Source organism: Zophobas morio, unplaced genomic scaffold, assembly GCF_036711695.1.
Source record: "Zophobas morio isolate AGI-343-1 ecotype UQ-CSIRO unplaced genomic scaffold, CSIRO_AGI_Zmor_V1 ptg000008l, whole genome shotgun sequence".
Lineage (NCBI taxonomy): Eukaryota > Metazoa > Arthropoda > Insecta > Coleoptera > Tenebrionidae > Zophobas > Zophobas morio.
In genome coordinates, this window is record NW_026972113.1 from 8793043 (window position 1) to 8811998 (window position 18956).

General features: G+C 32.8%; 1 protein-coding gene across 5 annotated transcripts; it reads right to left on the reverse strand.

The window, feature by feature from the left end:
• Positions 1-14041: 14041 nt before the first annotated feature.
• Positions 14042-18896, reverse strand: LOC135125227 (uncharacterized). 5 transcript variants are annotated; one of them, XM_064050656.1, is made up of 9 exons: positions 18627-18896; positions 18256-18476; positions 17537-17680; positions 17323-17484; positions 17094-17276; positions 16510-16641; positions 15635-15855; positions 15548-15571; positions 14042-15411 (listed from the first exon to the last, which is right to left on the reverse strand). In XM_064050656.1, the coding sequence occupies exons 2-9, from the start codon at positions 18422-18424 to the stop codon at positions 15331-15333; spliced, it is 1116 nt and encodes a 371-aa protein (XP_063906726.1). In that variant the 5' UTR covers positions 18425-18476; positions 18627-18896; the 3' UTR covers positions 14042-15330. The 5 variants fall into 5 exon arrangements, 4 of the variants coding, with proteins under 4 accessions (XP_063906726.1, XP_063906725.1, XP_063906728.1 ...); XM_064050655.1 differs by having other exon boundaries at positions 17537-17692; XM_064050658.1 differs by lacking the exon at positions 16510-16641 and having other exon boundaries at positions 17537-17692.
• Between the last annotated feature and the right edge of the window lie 60 nt (positions 18897-18956).

Below are 18956 nucleotides of genomic sequence, written 5' to 3' on the forward strand. Positions count from 1 at the left end.
GGAAAAAATTAATTAACACGTAACTGCGAAGTTAAAGTTTAATTGGTGCAGTTAGACTGCTGTCAACAAGATAGAGCTACAGCTCGTCCTGTACAGGCAACATTCAGTAATAATTAACACGTGTTAAACACAATTGCTTGAGCTTTCGCAACCCTAACACAGCGTTATGCCATTTGACACTGGATTTTTTTTGTCAAAATTTAGTTAACATTTAACTTACCTGGGAGCAACAGGCACTCGATTCAAACACTCAACAAGCACTGCCGCGATTTTCAGCGATGGGTTAACTCGGTCAAAGTTGAGAGCGACGAACTTGACCTATTTGAAGGCGAACAGCGACTGTTGCAGCGCATTGCGCTTGTGCATCCGAGGTGGAAGGACGAGATGTGAGGGTAGGAAGGATTTGGTGGTTAATAATTAATATCGATTGCGGAAAATCGGAGAGGTTTGTGGCAAATGGTAAACGCTGAAACTTCGGAATGTGAAAATAAAAAATACGCTTCTGAATTTAAAGACTTTACGTCTTAAGTTACCTCTGTATGCAAAAAAAGTTGGACTTTGGGCTTCTATAAATCATTTTTGTCTTTAGAACAACCACGTAACCTAATAGTTAACAAATTTAATGTGGCTTCTGTCCAAGATTACATTTCCAATCCACGCTTTAGTATTAATTTACTCCATACCACTTGTATGTTTATCAAGTTTGTTACTTCATGTAATTGGGTGGAAACCGCTGGACAATAAAGGATCATTATTATTATACAGAGAACTTGTGCCACATGTTGTTGATCTATGCATTGTACAATTTCGCATTGTTATATAATGCAACGCTCTGTAACACGAACTCACAAACAATTTTAACGAGTTCGAGGAAACCTGATTTCAGTTGTTGTTGATGCAGGCAAGTCCCATAAGTTCCTGGCTGCAGGAAAAGTGCTTATTTCCTTAATTAAATTTTAGAAAATTAATACCGAAATTGCAGCTTTTATCAACAAATGGTGGATGCGCCGGGATACCAAAACAAACAAAATTTAAAAGCAGCGACCGGTCTGAAAATTCAGTTTATTACATTTTAACGAAGTTGTCTTATGAGAGTAGTGCTTTTTTATTGCAAATTTCCGTTTTAGAAGCGTAGTTCCGCCGAACTACAAAAGTTCGTAAATCAATAAAGCTCGCTCGAGTAGGAATATAAAATTACGGTCTAATGTACCAGATAGTTGAGTTAATTATTGTTTCCGGGCTAAATGCACCCGACAGTAAATTCGATTTAACTGAAACCTCTTACGATTTTCATGTATACGCAATTCACGTTCACTTCATTTCACAGGAACATTTTAAGTGGAATTGTTGAAAGTTTGGTAGTGATGAAGGACGGCGTTATTGTGGAACATTGTTACAAACTTAAAGTGGAAATGATGCCTGTGGGTATGTTGTTTATTAAAATTCTAGAACGAACTGGATCGGAATTATTGGAAACATGTAAATTCGTCTCATTCATTGTTTTTCCAATTTTCGATAAAGACAGGCTTTTTTAAGGCTACATCTTTGTTTGAGAGCGAATAGAAACTATCCTGTTTCAGTTTTTTGTTGTTTCGATTTCTCAGTCTTTCGATTTTTTGCTTTCTCGTTTTTACATTTTCTGATTTTTCAATTTTCCGGAATTAATTTTTCAGTTTTCCGATATTTCGATTTTTCAGTTTTCGTTTTAACGGTTTTCTTTCGATTTTTCGCCTTCTCGTTTTTAGATTTTCCGGTTTTGCAATTTTTCGGAATTAATTCAAATTTTCAATGTTTTTCATTTTGGGATTTTTCAATTTTGGGATTTTTCAATATGTACCTACATAATTCGTTTTTTAAATTTTTTGATTTTTCGAGTTTGTCTTTTTGACTTTTTACTTATTCGATTTTTCAAAATTTTGCGACTTTTTAAATCTTACTTTTTTCGATTTTTCATTTTTTCGTGTTTCAATTTTTCAATTTTAAATTTTCCAATTTTTCGATCTTTAGCTATTTTGATACCTCAATTTTTCGATTTTTCGACTTCTCGACTTATCGATCGTTTTTTCATTTTTCGATTTAGATTTCTCGACTTCTTAGTTTTTCGATTATTGGAGTTTTCAATTTTTCGACGTTTCAGTTTTGGGATTTATGTATGTATTAAATTTTTGGGGTTTCTAAATTTTGGGGTTTTCGATTTCTCAATTTCTCTATTAATCCGTTTAAGTTTTTGATTTTTTCAATTTTGGGATTTTTCAAGTTTTCGATTTTTAAATTTTTAGGTTTTTCGACTTTTCGTGTTTTTGATTTTGCAAAATATTGCTACTTTTTAAATGTTACGTCTTGATTGCTGGATTTATTAAATTTTCAATTATTCGAATTTTTTAATTTTAGATTTTTCACTTTTTGTTGTTTCGATTTCTCAATCGTTAAATCTTTTACCTTTTGATTTTTCAGTTTTTCGGAATTAATGTTTCAGTTTTTTCGAAATTTCACTCTTTAGTCTATCGGTTTCTTTGAGTTAAAATTTTTCAATTTTGAACATTCCCATTCTTCGATTTTTAGCCACTTCCAGTTCTCAGTTTTTCCATTTTTCGACTTTTCGATTTTTGATGTTTCGATTTCGTGATTTTTCAATTTTTCGATTTTGATTTCTCGATTTATCTGTTAACAGATTTTTGTAATTTTTCGACTTTTCGATTTATCGTCTTTCCAATTTCTCGATTTCCCAATTTTTCGATTTTCAAATTTTCAATGTTTAAATTTTGGAATTTTTCAACATAATTCGGTTTTTTAAATTTTTTGATTTTTCGACTGTGTCTTTTTGACTTTTTACTTATTCGATTTTTCAAAATTTTGCGACTTTTTAAATCTTACATTTTTCAATTTCTCAATTTTTCGTGTTTAAATTTTTCAATTTTGAATTTTCCAATTTTTCGATCTATAACTATTTCGATATCTCAATTTTTGGATTTTTTAACTTCTCGACTTATGAATCTTTTGATATTTCGATTTCGCGTTTTTTATTTTTCGATGCATATTTAAATTTTTGGGGTTTCTAAATTTTTGGCGTCTTCGATTTCCCAATTTCTCTATTAGTCGATTATTTAATTTTCCTATTTTTCGATTTTTCAATTTCTCGATTTCTCAATTTTTCGATTTCTCTGTTTAAGTTTTGGAATTTTTCAACTTTGGGATTTTTCAAGTTTTCGATTTTTAAATTTTTAGATTTTTCGACTTTTCGTGTTTTTGATTTTTACTTATTCGATTTTTCAAAATATTGCGACTTTTTAAATGCTACATGTTTTGATTGCTGGATTTATTAAATTTTCAATTTTTCGAATTTTTATATTTTAGATTTTTCACTTTTTGTTCTTTCGATTTCTCAATCTTTCGAACTTTTGCCTTTCGATTTTTCAGTTTTTCGGAATTAATATTTCAGTTTTTTCGAAATTTCACTCTTTGGTCTATCGGTTTCTTTAAGTTAAAATTTTTCAATTTTGAACTTTCCCATTCTTCGACTTTTAGCCACTTCCAGTTCTCAGTTTTTCCATTTTTCGACTTTTCGATTTTTGATGTTTCGATTTCGTGATTTTTCAATTTTTCGATTTTGATTTCTCGATTTCTCTATTAATAGATTTTTGTAATTTTTCGACTTTTCGATTTTTCGTCTTTCCAATTTTTCGATCTTCAAATTTTCAATGTTTAACTTTTGGGATTTTTCAATATGTAAATCGATTTTTAAATTTTTAGATTTTTTCCTTTCTGTTTTATAATTATTTCGTTATTCGATTTTTCAAAATATTGCGACTTTTTAAATCTTACATATTTCAATTTTTCAGTTTTGATTTTTAGATTTGTTGATGTTTTGATTGTTCGATTTTCAAAATTTTCAATTTTTCGACTTTTTAATCTTAAATTTCTCACTTTTTGTTGTTTCGATTTCTCAGTCTTTCAATTTTTTGAAATCTCGTTTTGGATTTTTGGATTTTTCAATTTTGTGTCATTTTTTCATTTTTAGCCACTTCCAGTTCTCAATTTTTCCATTTTTCGACTTCTCGACCTTTTGATGTTTCGATTTCGCGATTTTTCAATTTTTCGATTTCGATTTCTCGAGTGTTCAGTTTTTCGATAATTCATCTTTCCGATTTTTCCATTTTTGACGTTTCTAAATTTTTGGATTTTTCGATTTCTTTATTTCTCTATTAATGGATTTTTGTAATTTTTCGACTTTTCGATTTTTCGTCTTTCCAATTTCTCGATTTCTCAATTTTTCGATTTTCAAATTTTCAATGTTTAAATTTTGGGATTTTTAAATTTTTACATTTTCACTTTATTTTTTGATTTTTTAGTTACTAGATTTTTTAAAATATTGCGACTTTTTAAATTTTATTTTTTTTTCAATTTTTTGATTTTTGGAATTGTTGATGTTTTGATTGCTCGATTTTTAAAATTTTCAATTTTTCGAATTTTTAATTTTAGATTTTTCGCTTTTTGTTGTTTCGATTTCTCAATCTTCCTATTTTTCGCCTTCTCGTTTCGGATTTTTCGATTTTTCAATTTTTTGAAATTAATTTGTGAGTTTTTCGAAACTTCACTTTTTGGTTTAACGGATTTTTTATTCAAATTTTTCAATGTTGAATTATCTCATTTTTCCATTTTTAGCCACTTCCATTTCTCAATTTTTCCATTTTTCGACTTTTCGACCTTTTGATGTTTCGATTTCCCGATTTTTCAATTTTTCGATTTCCATTTCTCGATTTTTCAGTTTTTCGATAATTCATCTTTCCGATTTTTCCATTTTTGACGTTTCTAAAGTTTTGGATTTTTCGATTTCTCTCTTTCTCTATTAATAGAATTTTGTAAGGTTTCGAGTTTTCGATTTTTCGTCTTTCCAATTTCTCGATTTCTCAATTTTTCGATTGTCAAATTTTCAATGTTTAAATTTTGGGATTTTTCAATATGTAAATCGATTTTTAAATTTTTAGATTTTTCACTTTGTTTTCTGATTTTTTAGTTATTAGATTTTTCAAAATATTGCGACTTTTGAAATATTACTTTTTTCACTTTTTTGATTTTTAGATTTGTTGATGTTTTGATTGCTCGATTTTTTAAATTTTCAATTTTTTGACTTTTTAATTTTAGATTTTTCACTTTTTGTTGTTTCGATTTCTCAATCTTCCGATTTTTTGCCTCCTCCTTTTAGATTTTTCGAAACTTCACTTTTTGGTTTACCGGTTTTTTTATTAAAACTTTTCAATTTTGAATTTTTCCATTTTTCCATTCTTAGCGACTTTGAAGTCTTAATTTTTCCAGTTTTCGACTTTTCGATCTGTTGATGTTTTGATTTCGCGATTTTTCAATTTTTCGATTTCGATTTCCCGATTTCTCCTTTTTTCGATAATTCATCATTTCAATTTTGCAATTTTTATTGTTTCTAAATTTTTGGATTTTTCGATTTTTCAATTTATCGATTTTTCGATTTTCAAATTTTCAATGTTCAAATTTTGGAATTTTTGAATTTTGGGATTTTTCCATATGTAATTCGATGTTTAAATTTTTAGATTTTTCAACTTTCTGTTTCTTTGTTTTTTACTTATTCGACTTTTAAAAGTTTTACGGTTTTTTAAATCTTACATTTTTCGATTTTTCGATTCGTTGATGTTTTGATTTCTCGATTTCGTAAATTTTCAATTTTTCGAATTTTTAAATTTTAGATTTTCCACTTTTTGTCCTTTCGATTTTTCAATCTTTCGATCTTTTGCCTTTTCGTTTTAAGATTTTTCGATTTTTCAGTTTTTTTGAATTAATGTTTCAGTTTTTCGAAATTTCACTCTTTATATTGGTTTATCGGTTTCTTTAAGTTAAAATTTTCCCAGTTTTGGATTTTTAGCTACTTCTACTTCTCAATTTTTCCATTTTTCGACTTCTCGACCTTTTGATGTTTCAATTTCGCGATGTTTCAATTTTTCGATTTCGATTTCTTGATTTCTCAGTTTTTCGATAATTCATCTTTCCGATTTTTCCATTTTTGACGTTTCTAAATTTTTGGATTTTTCGTTTTCTCTATTTCTCTATTAATGGATTTTTGTAATTTTCCGACTTTTCGATTTTTCGTCTTTCCAATTTCTCGATTTCTCAATTTTTCGATTTTCAAATTTTCAATGTTAAATTTTGGGATTTTTAAATTTTTACATTTTCACTTTATTTTTTGATTTTTTAGTTACTAGATTTTTTAAAATATTGCGACTTTCTAAATCTTATTTTTTTTTCAATTTTTTGATTTTTGGAATTGTTGATGTTTTGATTGCTCGATTTTTTTAATTTTCAATTTTTCGACTTTTTAATTTTATATTTTTCACTTTTTGTTGTCTCGATTTCTCAATCTTTCTGTTTTATGAATTCTCGTTTTGGATTTTTCGATTTTTCAATTTTTCGATTTCGATTTCTCCATTTCTCAGTTTTTCGACAACTCATCTTGTCGATTTTTGAATTTTGCAATTTTTGGTGTTTCTTAATTTTTGGATTTTTCAATTTCTCAATTTCTCGATCAATGGATTTTTTAATTACTCGACTTTTCGATTTTTCCTCTTTCTGATTTTCAAATTTTCAATGTTTAAATTTTCGGATTTTTCAATATGTACATAATGCGATTTTTAAATTTTTAGATTTTTCGACTTTCTGTTTCTTTTTTGATTTTTAACTTATTCGATTTTTCAATTGTTTTATTTTTCGATGTTTTGATTTCTGGATTTTGTAAATTTTCAATTTTTGGAATTTTTAAATGTTCGATTTTTCACTTTTTTGTTGTTTTGAATTTATTTTTGGTTTATCGGTTTTTTTTAGTTAAAATTTTTCAATTTTGAATTTTCCCATTTTTTTATTTTTAGCCACTTCCATTTCTCAATTTTTCCATTTTTCGAGTTCTTGATCTTTTAATGTTTCGATTTTAAAATTTGAATGTTTAAATTTTGGAAATTTTGAATTTTGGGATTTTTCAATATGTAACTCGATTTTTAAATTTTTATATTTTTCAACTTTTTTTTTTTGCTTTTTACTTATTCAATTTTTCAAAAATTCGCGACTTTTTAAATCTTACATTTTTCGAGTTTTAGATTCTTTGATGTTTTGATTTCTCGATTTTGTAAATTTTCAAATTTTGGAATTTTTAATTATTAGATTTTTCAGTTGTTCGTTGTGATTTCTCATTCTTCCGATTTTTGCCTTCTCATTTTTAGATTTTTCATTTTTTCGGAAATAATTTTTCAGTTTTTCGATATTTCGATTTTCAATTTTTCGATTTATCGGGTTTTTTAAGTTAAAATTTTTCCACTTTTCGACCTTTAGCTATTTCTATATCACAATTTTTCGATTTTTCGATTTCGATTTCTCGATTTCTCAGTTTTTCGATAATTTATCTTCCCGATTTTTCCATTTTTGACGTTTCTAATTTTTTGGATTTTTCGATTTCTCTATTTCTCTATTAATGGATTTTTATCATTTTTCGACTTTTCGATTTTTTGTCTTTCCATTTCTCGATTTCTCAATTTTTCGATCTTCAAATTTTCAATGTTTACATTTTGGGATTTTTCAATATGTAAATCGATTTTTAAATTTTTAGATTTTTCACTTTCTGTTTTTTGATTTTTTAGTTATTAGATTTTTCAAAATATTGCGATTTTTTAATTATACTTTTTTAAATTTTTTGATTTTTAGATTTGTTGAAGTTTTGATTGCTCAATTTTTAAAATTTTTAATTTTTTGACTTTTTGATTTTAGATTTTTCACTTTTTGTTTCGATTTCTCAATCTTTCGATTTTTTGCCTCCTCGTTTTAGATTTTTCGAAACTTCACTTTTTGGTGTAACTTTTTTTTTTATTAAAATTTTTCAATTTTGGATTTTTTAATTTTTCCATTTTTAGCCACTTCCATTTCTCAGTTTTTCCATTTTTCGACTTCTCGACCTTTTGGTGTTTCGATTTCGCGATTTTTCAATTTTTCGATTTCGATTTCTCGATTTCTCAGTTTTTCGATAATTCATCTTGTTGATTTTTCAATTTTGCAATTTTTGGTGTTTCCAAATTTTTGGATTTTTCGATTTCTCAATTTCTCGATTAATGGATTTTTTTAATTTCTCGACTTTTCTATTTTTCGTCTTTCGGATTTTCAAATTTTCAATGTTTAAATTTTCGGATTTTACAATATGTACATAATGCGATTTTTAAATTTGTAGATTTTTCGACTTCTTGATCTTTTGATATTTCGATTTCGCGTTTTTTCAATTGTTCGTGTTTCCGATTTCTGAATTTCTCAAAATTTCGATTTTAGAATTTTCAAGGTTTAAATTTTGGAATTTTGGAATTTTTGAAATTGAAAAATCTAAAAATCTAAAAACGAGAGGACTATTATCAACTATTAAAAATTTTATTGTTATATATCTCTCGGAAATAAGTACTTTTAATTAAATTTCAGTTTCACTTAGAACATATACCTTTGTTAAGACTTTATACATCAGTCGAGTTTGAAACGAGACGAAATCCCATTTTATAAATTGTTCTGTACTTTTCAGATTATACCCGAATGACTTCACACATTTATTAAATTTCAAAACGATCCACCAGATTTCTTCGAGTGCTTTTAGGTTCGATCCAAGAATGTTGCAATCAAACTTGGGAGCTAGTAAACGTTAAGTTTAAATTAAAATTGCTAGATATTGTTCGGAATTTGCTGCTTCTAGTTTTTTAAAAATAGTTCCATAGAAATAGTCACGTTTTTATTATTTGTGTCGCAACGGGTATGTGTGTTCTACATTCCGAACTAGAAAAGAATTCCTTCATACGAAAAATATATCCAGTGTAACACCTTGTCTGGATTTCAATTTTTCCAACAAATTCAAAACATGTTCAACGATTTCGGACAAGTTATCGAAAAAAAATAACACGGGAACGGAAATCCGTGTCAATAAACCAGAAATGAAATCTGAAGCTGCTTGAAATTGAAGTAAACAATTTTATTTCTTGTTGCGGTGGCCACAATCTCCGTTTGACAGTTTGTAACTAGTCGGGTCCATTGTCAAAACGGAGCGGAAATGCACGGCCAGCTTCGATAAACTGTGAACTTCTTTGGTGCCTCTTTTTATACAAAAACCAATATCCGCTTGTGTTATTAACTGAAGGAAATTGTTTTCTTAACTCAGTCTTAGTTATTTCCGCAATCTACTTGATGTTTTGCTTGACGTTTAAAGATCTTAAAAAATAATTGACGTGTACTGTAATTTTATTCCGGAAAATTCGCTTTATCTGGAAAGCTTGTTATTACGCACTCAGGTAAAACGTCAAATCGATATTGAAATTCAAGTGCAACAGAGCGAAAATGTGAATTGCAGCAAACAGATAATTCCGACGAGCAAAGCTTTATTTCCAATAAAAGGAATAATGGAATTTTCTGAATTTCCAGCGCATTCCAATTAAATCGATATGAAACGGATTGTGGATTGAACGAGCTAATTCGACGTGATTTAAATCCTGAAATCAGTCCTAGATTTAACAGTTCCATTTTTTTTTTAATTAATTCCATGGCTGTCGAGACGACGTTTTTTCTTTGCGACAATATCGTGACGTGGAGAAGTTTTCAGTTCCCGTTTGAATTTATTACGGGGTGAAAACCCGATCGATAGGTGGGTTGGGGTGGCGAAAGCAGGGAAAGAGAAGGAGCAACTGGTTGAAAAGCCAACTCAGACTGTGTTAGGAAAGGTCATTAAAACTTCGCCCCAACTTTGTTATATATATTGTAAAAGGTCGATTTAAATTTACATTTGCTTGAAGATAACTATTCTAGTAATTTTCAAATAATCGTCAATTTTGTGTTCAGTATGTGAATGCAAGAATTACGGAAATGGGGAAAGTGATTTTTATTTAATCTCTATAAAAATCGTTTCACCACCGCCTTAACTCACTGCACTTGTAATTTAAAATAATAATAAAAAATTTCTTGTTGTTGGTAATGTTGCTTTTTAAAAACCGTATTCACGCTCTGTCACACGCACAAGTTAGTTAATCTTCAACTTTAGTGCGCGTCACAACGCGAATAAAATTTTTTGTCTTATTTTTGTAACTATCTCTAGGAAATATTAACTAAACGTAATTTTACAGACGATTAAATTACATTTAACACATTTAACCTAAGCTACATATGTTGGCTTAAAGTTGCTGGCCACGCCTTCTTCCCCCACTCCACAAACGACTGAAGCAAGACGACCAGCATCAGCGTTAAACACTCTGTCGGAAAATATTTCAACAAACTCTAAAACATCTAGAAATTTAAAAGTTTGGATACAATTTTACAACATAAAAGTTAGTCCAGGACTCGAAACAATTTTTGAAATAAACATTTATCTTTATCTGTCGAGTAAATGTACCAATTATGGACATTAGAGATATTTACCTAGGCGTGGTAGCTGGATGGTCGATTTACCCAATGATCCCTAAAAAAATAGTCCCAAGTTTTTCTGTCTTGGAAGTCTGGATCTCATAGAGATTACTGAAACTAAAATTCTCCCACGGTAACAACTTTTCGACATTTTCAAAAATTCTTACCTCCCAACGAGAGAAATGATTTCCTGAGAACGATTTACAGCCAGTTTTCCAAGACTATCCACGTGGTTCCAAAAAAAAAACACTCCTTCTGACTCCTAATTCGAAATTACGCTGGTTTTCGCACTACTTAATCTATATTTACAGTTAATGCTATATTTACAAGTCTTTCGATGTATCGCCTGAAGTGGCCGACTTTGTTAAATTAAAGTCCCAGCCACTAAGTTCGTTGTTGTCAGAAGGTGTGAAAATCCAATGCAGTACCAACATTTAAACACCAAGTTAATTTGGTACTATAAGTAAAGATTACAAAAAATTGCCCTACTACATTTTTTGAATTTATTATTTATTAGTGTAAGTTTATTTTTTGGTTTGGCCACAAAATGGAGCACTTGACGTTCAAATATTAATACTGCATTGAAAAAATCCAAGTCCGGTTGCAGAAGCGGGGGTTCGCCACAATTTACACTTTTCCTGAAAAACATTTTTGTTAAGGCTTCAATTTTGAATTACGATCGACAGATAAAGATTAAATCAGTATTAATTGAACAACGTTGGCATCTTCTGCAGCAAAGGTGAATTTATATCAAGCACTGTATATACTGACCTTGAACCCATTTTAAGCTAATTTAGTATTTTTTGGGAAATGTTTTCAGGGAGGTCAGACATAAAATTGGCCCACAACTGAAATTTAGCTTTTTTTGTTTTATTAATATTGCGAGGAGATCCTGCAGCGTAGTCAACAGGTTAAACCACCTGTTGAAGCGGGAGACGGCCCTGTATCGAGCGGTTTGCGGCGCTTTAAATAAAGCGACAAATCGCTTAATGCTTCAACAAGTGATATATATTTTTTTTATTTCATGACTGTTTTTTTCCACATTTTTTTTCTTGTTGCTTCTGTTTTGTTCTTGATATTTGTTCTATTTTTTCGTTTTTGTTGTTTGTTTTTCTCGTAAGCGAGTTTTGTCTTCCATGGATAACCAAATTTAAAAAATTCAGGGATATGTACAAGGAAAAATGTTGTAGAAATTCTGTAAAAAATATTGTTGAATTCGATCGTAAAATATTATTAGTTTCACTTCAATATTGGAATATTTTCTGTAACTATTTTTCGTCCTCCACGCTACTAATAGTGTTGCATGCAACCTAACCTCACTTATTCGTATAATAAAATTAACCCCTCCTCTGTAAAAAAAAAATAAACGCCAACTTGAGACTTTTTCAATTTTCAATTCAATTCAATCATTTTACAAGCAGGAAAATGTTATATAGTCATCTAAAAAAATCTTTTTTTCTAATAATGTATATAAAATTAAAAAAATATATTAATAATGCTCAAGTTTATATAGTTTATTCATAGATAAATGTCAAACTTAAAAATTAGAGGTTATGTGTCTTTTGAAGTATAACAATAGGTCATGCGCATGCGTGTGACCCAATTCCATTTGGAAAAAATAAAAAATAATGACCTGAAAATTTTGGTGTCAAAATCGCAAATGTACTGCGCAATAGGGTAAACATTTGTACTAAAACTTGCTAAAGAAGTAAGAAAATTTTGGCAGGTGGCGCTGACTTTTCAAAATGGATATTTTGTGTGTATTTATAAAAAATAAAAGCTAAACGTTATCGACAACAATATAACAATATAAAAATTAATAACACTAATACCAGGTGACTATTAAATTTGAATTTGACATCAGGTATGCCATCATAAAATTTTGAATGTGTTGCCAACCTGACAAAAAAATCACAAACATTATTAGCACTGAGTAGTTAAGTCCTTCAGTCAATAAAAACAACCAAACGAATTTAATTATTTTTAATCAATAGTAAGATATGTATAGTTTGACATTTTTTTGTATTGTCAGCAGTAACTGGAGCAAGAAATTTAAAAATAATTTCAACACCAAACATCAATAAAACGGCTAAAGTCGTCTTATTTGTACTCACGCTGCGTTCGAGTTGCTGCACCGAATGCATCCGATGCACTGAAAACGCACCCCTGAAACCGCCGCCTGAAAGCTGAAAGCTCCAACGGACCTGCGTTGTCGGGAGTGGGAGGAGTCTGCGACTTTAAATTATTTTTCCAGCTTTCTTGTTTTACAACCATTTTTAATGTCGCACTAAAATTTGGCAACAGTTAGTTGATTTTAATTAAAAAAAAGGAAAGCTTTTTCGATAATAATTTACATATTTCCACGTTCCAACATTTCAGTATTTTAATATACGTTTATTTTAGTGTAAAAAAAAAAGTTGAGTGACAAATCTGACATTTGGAGTAATATTACGACTATTGACAATAGATGGAGCTGATACTTAAATTTCCTTTGGTAACTAACTTGAAGTGACGTAAAATATCTGCCAAACATTTTCAAATTTTCGTTGAAAATAAAGAAGCTCTGTTTGTATTAGTCGTTAAAAGCAGACTTCAAAGGGCTTATTTTCGAACCGGAAACATCGAAAGGGATTTAACGTCGCCATGTTTCCACGCTTAATTCATGTAACATTCGCAAATGCCCTTTACTGATTGCTCTTTGCCAAAGGGCGTTGAATTCAGCCCTTTACACAGCATTTGCAGTTCACGTTTTTGACGTGAGCTCCACCAAAGCGCAGTACGAAACAAGTAAACACTGACTTCGTTTGATCAATTTTGGAATATGTTGTACCCGCTGATCCGTAAATTTCCGCGTTAGTCAAATTTGGACCAAAATGACGATGTTGTAGTTTACGAAAGTCTGCACAATGACGACGTTATATATACATTACAATAAAAACATGAATGAGGACGAATTTCAACCATGAAGATATGTAATTAATTTAAAATGGTAGTTGTGGTTTATGAACGCGTTCATATTTTTTTAAATTACTTATACAGGGTGACTTAGAGCTTTTTAGATCGGATGGACAGTTTTACACTTAACATCGACACTACAAAAACATTTCTTGTTTTTAGATACTCACGCTGCCGCCGAGCTTGCAGAGAAATGCATCCGATGCATCCAAAGCTCGCATGTGCAACTGACGCCTGAACCTGAAAGCTGAAAGCTCAAGCGTGCATAACAACCTGCGTGGAAATCAGTAGGAGGAGCCTTTTTAGTTCCTCCTTTTAAATATGTCTTCCAAGCTCTGTGATCACGTACTTAAGGGTGTTAAATTTAAAAACATGGGTTATATAATAGAGTTATAGAAAAAATAATTTTTAGTTATTATTTTATCTTTTTTGGATGAACAAAGATGTCTGTAGACTGTAAGTACTTAACATTTACGTTAGTTGAATTATAAAGATCATAGAAAAATATTTATATGTTACACTTTATCACATCGGGTGTAAATAGCCACTTTTCCAACAACTGTAGGTAAATAACATTTTTTCAGATATTTGACTGTCCAAAGAAGTGTGAAAAATCGGTTCAACAAAGCAATTATTTATTTATGTAGTTTTTATTTCCCATAAACATCAATTCACAAAATATAGTGATTTTGGTTACATATATTTTACGTGTTAGAATACATTCATAAGATATTTAAAGTTAACTCCTAACATAGGCAACTCTTCGTACAAGTGTAAAGAAGGTTGCCTATACAACAGGTAAATATATATATTAATTGTACATCACATAAAATTTCGAATTTTGATTTTCATTAAGCGTATAATCGGAATTATCCACTACTACTAACACACCGATTGAGTTAGCTATAACACACATACAAAATAACCACAAATTTTGTCAAGATACGTACTGAATTTACAAAACTGGTTGTTATTTTGCAAGCTAATTCAGTTTAAGCTTGAACAAACATCAGAGTGCTCTAGCAGCAACTTCAGACGGAATAGTTCTGTAACGACTGAGCTAAGCAAAAAAAACATCACACATATTTTTAGATAGCCGTTACAAAAATATCACCAACAGAAGTTTTTTCGTGTAGACCCTGTATAAATATAAACTTTTAAAAATTTGATAAAATTTAAATATCTGGCGCCCACTTGCTGAAAACTGTACAGCCTTTGATAGTTTCCAGAAAGTGAACGCAGTTAGTACAACATTGTTACAAAATATAGTATATTTAACACGATATATATGTGATTTTATTAAACATTAATCAGAATATATAATATATGATTATTGATTAAACACTCAGAAAATATATGCAGGGAATTTGACGTCTGCATGGTGACAACGCCTTACGAAGTGTAAAGATGGTTGCCTACATCCGTACAATCGTAGTATCGATTATAGCGAATATTTTTATAAAATATAGTCTTGTATATAGATGTATTGTTCTTATGGTCATAGTGCTAGTCTGTATCAACCTCAGAAACCGACTCGTGTGACAGTTCGATAGAAATGATGATATAAAATGTTATTTTCAGATAGTGTGTAAAACTGGTTGCCTACACAATTTAAAAATGCAAAATTGGAAATTCAGCTCTCGAATGTCCTATAATTAACAGAAATACGCATTTTTTACATTAAATTTTATTATTAATGTGAACGAACTTATATAATCTTAAATTTTTACACATTTTCGTTTTAGAATTTCATGGATTATTTTATTCGAGTTGTAAATAATACGTTTTATATTAAACATAGATGTAACATCACATTAACCCTACTTGGAATAATGGAACATTGGTAACCTTTCGCTGTATCAGAATTCTATTCCGCAATTTGAGTGACACAAAAGGGCTCATTGATTATGCGAAACCAATCGTGAGATAGAATTCTTGAATAGCCGGGAGTTACGGGTACTGCTTGGAAGTGGAAGGCATCTCCTCGTTGAAACTCGAGGAAGACTCCTCTTGTATTGCCAGCGGGGGTACCTATAACGAAAAGCGTCCATTAGCAGCCGCACCAGTCCAACTCAGTCAAAACAAGCTCCTTGAAAAGCGTGACTCAAGCAAACTGCTAACCCTAACTACAATAAGTGTAAAGTGGATTGTCAAACTCGTCACTTACGATGGCAATCCAAGACGACTCCTTCTGTAAAAGAACACCACTTTGAGACCTGTTCAGTCTAAATCGTCGGAATCTAGCAACTTTTACCTGTTTGTCTTCTTCCAGCGTGGGTAGGAGGTCATCCGTTGAGTGAGGACTCGGAGTGGGTGCGACGCGTCCGCTGGAATTAGCAGAAGAAGTCATCCTTGCCAGTCGCCTCTGCATCTCCCTCTCCTCCTTCTGCTCCCGTTCGCGCTCGTACCTTCTAGCGCTGTAGCTCTTCAAAGAGTTGAGACTGTGGACTGAGGTTAAGCTGGGGCGGCGGGATCCTTTACAAATCGTACAAAGTTTCAATGGGTTATCGTTTCCCCAGTCGTGGTACTAAGTTACCATGCAATATCTAGGTGCAAAATCTATATCTACAAACAAGTTTGACTACTAGCCGTCTAAACTCTTCTGAGTCTATCCTAAAAGAAAAGCATAGTTTGAAATGATACATACATGCAAGTGAGAGTGTGCGTGCTTGTGTGTGTTCTTTGTGTCGGTTTCTCACAATATCTGTCGTGATCTCATTAAGAGATGCAGTAAAACTGGAAAGCCGGTTAACCGCTGCCATCTTGCGTTCTCCATGCTAGAATGTGGATGGAATGAAGAAATGAGAGATGGTGAAAGGTGTGATCGGAAGCGTCGTGTCAATGTTGATTGTAGGTACAATAGAGTCACAATTACTGGTCACGAAGAGTTCAGTTGGCTTTGTTGCTCTATTGTCACCCCTCGAGACATAGTGTAAACTTGTAAAATTCGTTTCTTTTTGTGTTTGGAAGGTGTGGAAGTTGTATCATCTGTGTACTAACCATATCACAGTACTACTCTAGTACACAACAAACAACCCGGCACACTGACTGTACCGATGCTAGGGGGGTTTACGTCAGGGGTTGCGGAAGGGCAAGAGAGTAGCAAGATGGCGGCGGTGCGGGCCGCACCTGCTCGGGAGGCGGAAATTCCGCGGCACCCTTGGGCACTACTGGCCCGCCGAGACGGCAGCGACGCTATTGTCCTGCGACTCGACGTCCGCGACGTCAAGCTCCGGTCGTAGATAGGCATCGGTAAGGATCCTGCAGAGTACAAAGTCACAACTTTTAGTAAGTCGGGTGTGGGGATACACGAACTACAAATAACGCCATATTAAGTCAAAAAGCTGGCGCCCGACTTAACATGGAATTATCATTTTTGGGAGAAATAGTTGACACAACTTAGTTCCACTTGTACAGCTCTACGTATTACACAACGGAAATATTCAAGACACCTGTCCCTTTTTCTGTTTGTGAATATCTCCTATTTAGTTTAACACCTAGAAATGGCTACACCAAATAGAACACAACTGGTGAAGAAACCACAAAGCAGAAACCGTTCTAACGATAAAAGAGCGCCTGTGGTGTCTTTACCGTCCACGAATTCGACACAATAAGACACGTCAGTCAGTCAGTCAAAACACTGATTTGTCTTACCGTGCCTCAAACATAGAACATTTAAGACAACAAGTTATCAAAAGTCGCACGGGCCTTACCTGGGTCGCTCGAAAACAAAATAGGAGGTGCCAAATTAGCATTACCAAAGCGGTGACGTCTAGTACCATACAAATTTTGATTAAATAGGCGCAGCACGAAGCACAGAAGCCCAGACAAGAGCGCAATCCCTGACAGAACTCCGGCGAACGTCGCAAAGTCATTGGTCGTCATTAAATCGAGATCTGCGACCCAAAACCAATATTGAATTTTTACAAAAAATTCAGTTACCCTCTGCACAGAACACCCTCTTAGACGGTTTCTGCACCGACACCAGATGGTAGCCGCCTTCGCATTGGCAGACGGCGTTGTGGTCGACTTGGACGCAAGCTGAATGTTGGTCACTATGCTTGCAAGTTTCTCTGTAATAGCACTGATCACCAAGTCTTTTTGCTACGGGGGTTGGATTAATAACAAAGATGGTTTAAGTACTGTGGTGGCTTACGTTTTGCACAACCTGTATAAGGATCAAGCTTGACGGGGTAGCTTTTCTCGCACTCGCAAAGACCAGAATCAGGGTTGCATTGAACATGGAGGAGCTTGGGGCTACAGGAGTCGACGCAGGCCGCCCCCAAGAACATCCCTTGTTCTAGTGGAAGAGCTAAATTACCTTTGGGGATTAGCTATTCAGTTGTGAAAAGATTAATACAATTGTGTACCCAAAGCACTCACAGCATAGTGGCGACATCCACCAGGATTTCTAACAATAAATCGATACTTACTTGTTGTGATTCTAAACTGTGAGCTAAATATTGATTTGATCGATTAATTTCCGTTATAACCTAAAACCAGACAAAAGTATGAACTTTTCCAATTGGGTGAAGTTGCAGTTGACACTAATCAAAAGCGAGAAACTCCATTAAAATTAATCAACGCAAATTGGTAGAATTTCAGCGTAAAGTGACATAAAGGGGTAATCTGAGATGAGCGTTGCAAGTGATTGGAGGACGTTGAACTCTGCGTAAAGCTCATCCTGACCTAGTACACACAGCAAAAAGAGTTACGTAACTGAGCTCTGTTTACGTGAAGATGTCTATCGACCCCAAAATCTATATCATATTTGTGAAAATGAAATCAATATCGAAGACAATTTGGAAAAGTCAACGACAATATCAAAATAACTTGACCACAAGAATTAGAGTCCCATATATGGCAAAAAATTACCTGTTGCGTTGACGTCGTTTTCCTCATCATTTTTGATAAGTGCTTGTCTCATCTCCTCGTCGTCATCGTCGTCGGTGCTTTGACTGTTCCTGGGGGGTGCCAAGCGCTGTCCAAGGGGAACGAAAGGGGAGTAGAACAGTAGCATTATAATCAGCGCAAACACTCTCATTTCTGGAGGTCAGCAGTATCCTCCGGATCCCCTCTGGTACGAAGCATCGTACCTACAACACCGGAGAAATTCGCACCGACATAACCAAATCTTCATCGGATCAATATATGCGGGAGGTTTGAGCAAATTCGGCTCTGTGGACGATGGGTCGGGGTTGTTGAAGGTGGGGACTGGACTGCACGCACCAGGGATGGGCACTTACCAGAGTTCTAATGCATTTGGGCACTTTTGAGCTGACCGAATTGTTTCGAGGCTCAAACACCACTGAGTTCAGGCGGAGGGTGATTCCAGACTGCCAAATAATGAGGGGTTAGGACGCAGACTCCGGCTGGCGGCGGGATGTCTGGAGGGGGTGGCACAGGGCCGGACTACGAAGGGATGGATGCACCGATGAAAGGGGAAGATTCGAACTGTGCGGGCGAAATATCGATTGAGTTTTATAAATTCTTCTAGCGAAAGCGCGACGTTTCGCGCGTATTGGAGTGTCTTCAGGGACTGAATTACTGCATACTTTAATTTTTTCTTAGTAAAA